Raw genomic sequence first — 8,783 nt, forward strand, 5'->3', positions numbered from 1 at the left:
ATATTTCTTTGTAAAACCTGAGTAAATAAGTCTTTTAGGTTTTCGGGTATATAAAATAGGCTCTTGAGTTAGGTGAGAGATATGTGTAAGAGTCAACTAGCTAAACAGAGACTTCCTCAAGGGAAGTTCCATGTCTTAGAATATAAGAAGAAATTTTAGAAAATCACAGGTCAGAATTTACATGATTCTTGTCATGAAAAAAATCTGAGAAATCATAAAGCAAAGTCTCTGAAAAAGCAGATGAATGATGAAATGGTGACCTGTCAATCATTGCTCCCTTTCTATCCTCTGATGACTTGACCCCTATGTACATCCTGAGCCTCATGCAAATTATTTATTCAATTAATAAACAAATGGTAAAAATAGCTTTAAACCATATTCACTATTTTAGAGGTTAACTGTTCTGACCTTTGAAATAAGCAACACAAAAAATATGGATAAAACTAGGAAGATGGGAAAGTACCTTGGGCATTTGAAGGAAAACAAAAATAAATAAACAAAAAAAAAATCTTGAGCAGATTGCATATGAAGTCATGTACAAGCTGAGCATGGAGATGTCACATGGACCCATTGTCATTTGAAGGTAGGAAGATTGTGTTTTATTAAGTGTAGAATAAAAATCCAATGCAAGTCTGCTCTACAGAGAAGAGATATGATCCAAACATGATTTCAAAAGGGCCAATTGGACTACAATATCAGAATAGTTTGTGGGGAACCCAAGTTAAAGCACAGAGAATTTTCTGGAAGATATGTGGTATGTTGGGGGCAGGAAGTAGCAAAGCAGTAATGGCAATGATGAAATTAGGAATATTTTGAAGGTATAATCCTTTAAATATATTGTTAAATAAGATGTAAGGAGTAGAGTAGTGAAAGAGATTGCATAGGCACTATGATAATGTGAGATGAAGAACACCTAGGGAAAAAAGACTTTTGTGGGAAATGAAGGACAGATTTTTAAATATGAAACTTGAGATCCAATTGGAGATGTGACTTCGCTTGAATGTGCAAATTATCTTAAGTGGTACATAAGTATTATATTTACTTAAATTCATATGGAATGCATCTTTCCATCTTTTCATACTCTTGTCAATTCTTACTTTAAAGCTCAGTTAGGAATGTTTGCTCTGAGAAGCCCTCTCTGATCCCAGTTTGATTAATAGTTTCCATGAGCCCTTAGCACATCATGAACATATTTAAAATTGCACTTACTAAATTGAGTTGTAATTTTATGATCCCATTAACATGTTAGCAAACCAACACAGGTAAGGAATGATGTTTTATTGAATTTGGTAAACCCAAAGTCTACCGTAGGTAGTTTGACACAACACAGGTTTATTTTTACCCAGAAAATAAATAAAATACTACATTGAATGTTTCTTCTGGTCTTTTATAAGTTGAAAGTTCCTAATATCTGAAATCTGCATCTGTGAAAAAATAGAAGGAAGAAAAGGACAATGTAACTTGTCCTCTTGGGTCTCTACATTGTTCTTCTGTATTTTCCCCATGGTGTGCAATCTCCTTATGTCCCAACTGACACAGCCAGTAAGACCCTGGGCTCACTGGTCTTCTTTCTTGCTTTTTTATCGTTTAAGCATCTATTCCCCAGTCTTTTCTCTGAAAACAATTTCAAACTTGTTCTTCTGAGAAAATGCCATATCGTTATAATAATTTTATCTAACTGGATTTTCACAGAGCACTCTTTTAGCAATTTCATCTTTCTTCTCCTTTGAGATATTTCTCCTGTTGGCAATGGCTATGACTGCTCTGTGGACATCCGTTAGCCCTTGCATCATCTGGTTATCAGGAGGTCCTGGGTATGTGCTGAGCTGCTGGTCATATTCTGGGCTGAAGGTTTTTTCACAAGTAGTTCAATGTATCTTAATACCACCTTAATTGTGTTCATTTATTTTTCACTCTATTTTGTCTTCTGAGTAATTTATCAGCATATAACTTCAGACCATTGATTACTTCTTAAGATACAGCTGCTATGTTTTATCCCTCAAGTTTCTTTTTTTTTTTTTTTTTTTTTTTTTTTTTTTTTTTGCGGTGCTGGAGATCGAACTCAGGGCCTTATGCTTGACAGGCAAGCACTCTACTGACTGAGCTATCTCCCCAGCCCTATCCCTCAAGTTTCTAATAAAAATATTCTTTTTCTTATTTATTAAAGTCATTGTATTTGCTTTGTATTAGATGGTTTAGATTTTCATACTATGAAAATTATCTTATATTTTTATAAAATAAACATAGTCATATTAAATTTTGTGCTTAACTGCAAAACATGCATTCTTTGTACTCTTTACTCTGACATAGCTGTTTCCAACTGCATTTCCTCCTGTGTTAAGTAATTTTTTATGGAGCATTTGTATGGAAATTAAATATTTCCAACTTCATTTTTGTTTTCTTTATGAATGGTTATATTCAAATTATGCCAGAAATAGAAGCCCCTGGAAAGTTCTTATTTTTTATATGATTTCTTTGCACATGCTTGTGGGTGTTTTTGTATGGTGAGAATCTGTTAGCAGGAACACATGACTTTCTTCCTTTACTGTGAGTCCATGTAGTAGATGTTTTCTAAGAAAATAAATACATAATTTACTCATCTTTATTTAATATGTCAAGCTGCTCCATTTGCTACAAAGAAAATCTTATTTCATAGAACTTCCCAACAGTGATTATGTGTTAATGTTGGTAGCATAACTTCATGAGGCATCGCTGAAAATTATACTTTATTTTTTAGCTCCCTTGGCTAAATTACTCTTTTCAGAACTTTCTTCTTTTTGCCAATGATTGACAGGCAGGTTGTGTTAATTAGCATACCTCATATCCCATTACATAGATCCTACAAGGGCCAGGGACTTCAAGTATTTCTAAGTTTTTGATTAAATTCATCCCAGTAGTTTTCCATGAAAAATAAATATTTTTGTTTTGAGTTTAATATCTTTCATTTCATAGCAGAACATATTATGGTAGAGAATCAAAATAAATGCACACTACCTTTCTTAAAATGTTAAGTATTAATTACAATACAAAATAGATAGAATATGCATTATCAACAAGGTATGTTCCAAAGTGTTCAAAGCAGCACTATACATAACTTCCGTAAAGGGGGAACTACTCAAGTTCTACCAATATGAAAATGGAAAAAATAATCATTATAAATTCATATAATGAGATCATACACATTATTGAAAATAATTAGATGTTTCACAAATTTAAGGAATGAGTCTCACAAATCTAATAAAGACAAGACAAATACTAAAATGCATAATCTGTGTTATTCTTATTTTACAAAGTATATGTACAAGTAAAATAAATTTAGAGATGAAGATGATGGTTACATGAAGTTATTCATTGTAAAGAGAATGAAGAGGGCTTCTAGTATAGTGACAATTTCTGATGCAATGTGGTTGCAGATTACTTGGTAGTGCTCAGTGTGTGAAAAGTCAGAAGTGTATATTGGTGATACATGCAATTGTCTTTATGTTTACGTTGCAGTGGAAAGTTTTAAAAAATGAAAGCAAGATATTGTTCAGCCTTTCAGTACGTGAAGGCATGAAAAGCATAACTTTTGCAACACATTACCATGTAATCTTTCATTTAAAAAAAATCATTCATTGTTCATGTAAGCACAGCCTAATGATTAAGTAAGATGAAACAGAGTATCAATAAGAATAATGCTCAATTTGTTGGTGAAGACTTAAAGCAGAATCATGAAACAGATAAGACACGCTCCTTTTTGAACACTTTTTTCTCCAACTCATGAGAACAGGAGAATTTCAAGAGTGACTCTCACTCAGGATTGTTTTCTCATGGTACCATGGTATGAAAAGCAGAAATGATTCACAAATTTACTTTCTTCCCAGAAGTGTCTGATGACACCAAACTTTTCTCAAAGCATCCTTCATCTCTGTGTTTCTCAGTGTGTAGATCAGAGGGTTAAACATGGGAGCAATGATGGTGTAGAAAAGAGCAAACACTTTGTCTTCTGGGAAAGTCGTGGCTGGTCTAATGTAGATGAATAATGCAGGTGCAAAAAACAGGACTACAACAGTTATGTGGGAACTGCAAGTGGAAAGAGCTTTGCTGCGGCTCTGCATGGAGTATCCCCTTATGGTGTACAATATGAAAAAATAAGAAAACATCAAGGCACCAAAAGTCAACAGAGCAATTAACCCTGAATTAGCAATGACTAAGAGACCTATTATATGTGTATTAGAACAGGCCAATTTCAGCAAAGGATACACATCACAGAAGTAGTGGTCTATCTCATTGGGGCCACAGAATGGTAAGAATATAGTGAGAAGAAACTGACTGGCAGAGTGTACAAATCCCCCAGTACAACATGCCAGGACGATTGTGTTGCATCTCTGCCTGCTCATGATGGCAGCATAATGCAGGGGCTTGTAGATGGCCACATAGCGGTCATAGGCCATCCCCATGAGGATGAAGATTTCCATGCCTCCAAATAAATGTGTGGTAAAGAGCTGTGCCATGCAGTTATTATAGGAAATGGTCTTCTCCTCAACCAATAAGTCAGTCATTAATTTAGGGGTCACTGTGGATGTGCAGCAGAGGTCAGAGAGGGAGAGGTATTGGAGGAAGAAATACATGGGCTGGTTGTTGAGCTGAGTGCATGTGATAGAAACCATTATGAGCACATTTCCCATCCAAATAGCAATGTAGCAATCTAAAAATAATACAAAGCAGAGGATTTCTATGTTCTTATTGTGGGAAAGTCCCAGGAGAATAAATATAGTGATATTATTGCTTTTCCCCATGATCCAGGGTAGATGGAACACATAAAGCACCTGAAATGACACAATTGGTGAGCTTACATTTACAAGTATTTGCTGAAAAATGATCATTGTCTATTTGAGGAACTAAACTAGGTTTAATTATTGTCATTATGGTATCTAACAGAATAAAAACCCAGTGTTCAATTAAAATAGCTCTCAAGACTCCCTGTGAATACATACTACATTATTTCTATTACCACTTTACAAATCGTTATCAACTCCTGCCTTAGTGAGCACCAATGCTTTTGTTCAAATAACAATATTAATATTTTATTTTGGGTAAAACCTACTCCTAAATCTTAATGAAATAGGCCACAGCTCCCTATAATTAATGCTGCTCTGACTTTCTGAGACTCAAAATGCATTAAGGAAACAGGGGTATATCACATAGCTGATGTATTTTTCCTCATGTACCAACTAATTTAACTTGTTTTTTTAGTGGAATATACATTATCTTAAGTTAAACACTAAGTAAATTTATAAGAAATATTTTAAGATGCAATGCTCTTTCTCTAAGAAACTGAAGCAAGCCTTAAGAAATATTTTTATTTGGTTTCTTGTTATATGTTTTCTTTAAAGTTTTAGTGAAAATTCTGTGCTGACACTTTAAAACACATAAAAGCTGAATCTGATGATTAATTTGAGGAAAGCAACAAAATGTTTTGAACCACCAAATAAACCTAAACATTAAGTCCCAGAAAAGACTGTGCATTGGGTAATGTTATACTAAAGTTTGCCTTCAGTGCAGGATATCAGATTTAGGAAGTCAAATTCCTTTTAACCTTCTGATTGGAGGGTATGGATTTTTTCTGAATGCATCCAATACAATCATTTTGTCCAGTCCCACAAACTTTCCAGTCAGTGCCAAGTCCATGCAGAAATGAGGTTTAGAAGGAAACCATTTGTGAAGTAGGCTCTTATTTTTTGCATCATATGTATTTACCTTGTGGGTCAAAAATTTCATCTGAGTAAAAATAATATGGAATTACATAACTTGAGCAATACATATGTTTGTGGCATTCAAATAATAATAAAATGTGAAGCTGTTTTGTAAAGTATAGTGATATTTGTACAGATGTTATTGAAGCATTGAGAAAAACAATCTGATAGTCTTTACTCTGTCAAATACAATAACATTTAAGAAGATTAAAACATTTTGCATCTAGTGTTACTCAATCAGACTCTCAATTTTCCTTTTTCCACAACTTGGAAGTTTCAATTTCAATTCAATGAAAATATTTGAATAGAGGGCATATCATCACCAGTCAGTAAAAGTCATTTCAATGCAAAATAATTTGATCCTGTAAGCTCACACCATTGCACTGGGTGGTAAGACCCAGTGCTAAGCCACATTATGGATGTTGCTGAAATACGACATGAAAACATTATCGTCATGTTCCATAAACATGTTCCATCAATTTTGGTTTCTATTATTTTAAATTAAAATGCTTACAATTAATTCTTACCAAATGATCTCAAAATAACAGCCTTTTGGTAGTATAAATTTTCTGTCCTAATCTTACAATTAATTTCTTAATCAAAGTCTACTTACAATTCCTCCACAATTCTCCATGATTCTTGGCAAATTTTGTTACCAACACAGTGAAAAACTTATTTGTAATAGAGGTTGAATTTTAAAACAAAGACATTCATTTCCATACAAATTTTCAGAATTAGATAAAGGGCACATTTTTGAGAAATTGGTTTTGATTTTCACCCAAATTGAGCTACAGTAATATTTTCCATTAAATAAGAAAAGTCATTTTATTTCATTTGAAGAAAAAGAGTATATTGAACTTATTACGTGATTTGAATTATTCTTCAAAGGGATTTGTAAGCATTTTCATTTTAATAAACCAAATAAATAAATGTGATTTAATACCTATCTGAAATATACTGCTTAGCCTCTATCAAGCATATACACTCTTAAATAAAATTGAACTTCAAAGCGAAGTAAAATTCAAAATGTTCTCAGGTAAAGTCACTGTATTCATCTGTCTTCGCTGATCTTTATTGGTTCAGGTAATCAAGTCACCACGATTCACAAGGCAGTGGCTGGTGATTAATTTCCCTACCAGACAATTTTTCTATTTGAAAAATAGGTTGGTACTATGTTTTACTACCACAAAGAGTAATTTATGAGTAAAAATAGAATAAATTGGAGTTAAGACAATATAATAATTAATTATAATTTAGAGGCAATCTCTGGTTACATGTCTTACCTCAATCACTAACTTCAGATCTGATTGCAAATTTGATACTTTCTTTTTGAAAAAGAGCTTTTCTTCATTTTAAATACAGGAAAATATATTTGACTGTATAGTTGGACTTTAGTGCAGATAAGCAACCTTGAAAATAGATGGGGAAGAGTATTTTAAAGAATAAAATAATGGATGAATGATAATTTCACTGTGCTAACATCAATGCATCACAAAGAGAAAGAAATAAAAATTACTTCACGTTTATACAGGTGAAACATAATAATACAACAAGTACATAGTAGCACAACAAGTATTCCGGTCTTAAAAAATGATTTTTCTGACTCTGACTCTGGAGCCTGAGCTCACAAACATGTCATTATGGGTCCTATCAAAAGTTAAAATATAAAACAAAACAAAAAAAACTGTACAGCAACAGGGTAAATTGGACATTAACTCTGCTGCCCACGTTTGAAATGTGTGTACATGTCTAAATCTCAGGCAAACCCAGGACTCCTCCTGAATATCAGTCAGCATTCCATGTGAGCCACCTGGATTGACCTGGAAAATTATAAAAGAAACAAACTGAACTACACAGAAACCAGTCCTAGAAATAACAAATGCAAAGCTCGCATACTTCTCCATGAAGCAATGGGTCTTTATTCCCTCAAGCATGACTGCAATGCAGGTTCTCAGAGACAATTAGGGACAGGAACTTACACTCTCGCCCGTAAGTCTCCTCTCAGTAAAATGAGGGAATCAGCCTCCTTGATCTTTAAGTATCCTGCCCAAAATTTGTGCTCTGCAGAATTCCAATCATATTCTTCTTAGCCAAGGTCTATCACCTCTTTAGAGTTGTAACAGCATGCTCCTCTTTATGTGAGTTCCCCCAATACAGTGGGCAGTTTTATTCTGATATTGACCTTACTTTTCTAGATTATGAAACCCCACCACCAATGGACACTCCACTCTTCCTGGAACTTCATGATTTCTTAATCTTAGTCAATAGAATTTACAAACAGATCAAGTTTGAAAATGAGATGCGAATTAATTATGTTTTCTTAATGAGGGAGTAAAAGGATATTTTCAACAAATATCACATAGTTATGTAAGTAATGGTAAGAAAGAAAGAAAGAAAAGAATTTGTGTGGGTTCTTAACTACACAAATTTTGAATATTTTCTTTTCAAATTTTAGTCCTATCTGTTCTCTCTTTACTGAAATGGCTGTCATCCCTTAACTACTTAAATTATTTCCTTGTGACTTTTGACTTGACATCGTTAGCACAGGGTTACTGATTTTTCACTTTCTGTTTTTCCCATTTATGCATGAACAAATACAAAATTCACATCATTTTGTAACTACTGTCACAGATCACATCACTGCATCAAATAATATACAGGAGGTCACCCCATGAGGAAAGATAAAAGTTCGAAGTAGGAGTACTTGGTTTTTAAAGAGAAGTTAATCATAGATTTTAGAGAGCCAAATTAGTCCTGAGTATTATCAGGTTCAAATATAAGTAAGATTTTAGAGGTATGTGCATTATATCCTAAAGGTACATTTTTACTTCCTTCCAGGATTTTGCTTATTTACAGAAAGTGAACTCTTTATACCAACTCACCAGTTAGCATCCTTTTAGAGTCAAGTTATCAGAGAAACTCTACATCAGGATTATAAATATATTGCAAAAAAGACAATTTGCAGCATGTGCTTCAAATCCCATTCAACACAGAACTTTTGATGACTGGGAGGTGCTGTTGATGCAATTTAAGTTCTTTTCCCCATAT

The 8,783-nt window shown here is 33.5% G+C and overlaps 1 protein-coding gene across 1 annotated transcript; it reads right to left on the bottom strand.

The window, feature by feature from the left end:
- Nucleotides 1-3,848: 3,848 nt before the first annotated feature.
- LOC124959147 (olfactory receptor 4P4-like) lies at nucleotides 3,849-4,778 on the bottom strand. Its single transcript, XM_047517773.1, has one exon. It carries the CDS (start codon nucleotides 4,776-4,778, stop codon nucleotides 3,849-3,851), a length of 930 nt encoding a protein of 309 aa, XP_047373729.1.
- Nucleotides 4,779-8,783: the final 4,005 nt, after the last annotated feature.

The sequence above is a fragment of the Sciurus carolinensis genome, chromosome 11 (assembly GCF_902686445.1).
Source record: "Sciurus carolinensis chromosome 11, mSciCar1.2, whole genome shotgun sequence".
Lineage (NCBI taxonomy): Eukaryota > Metazoa > Chordata > Mammalia > Rodentia > Sciuridae > Sciurus > Sciurus carolinensis.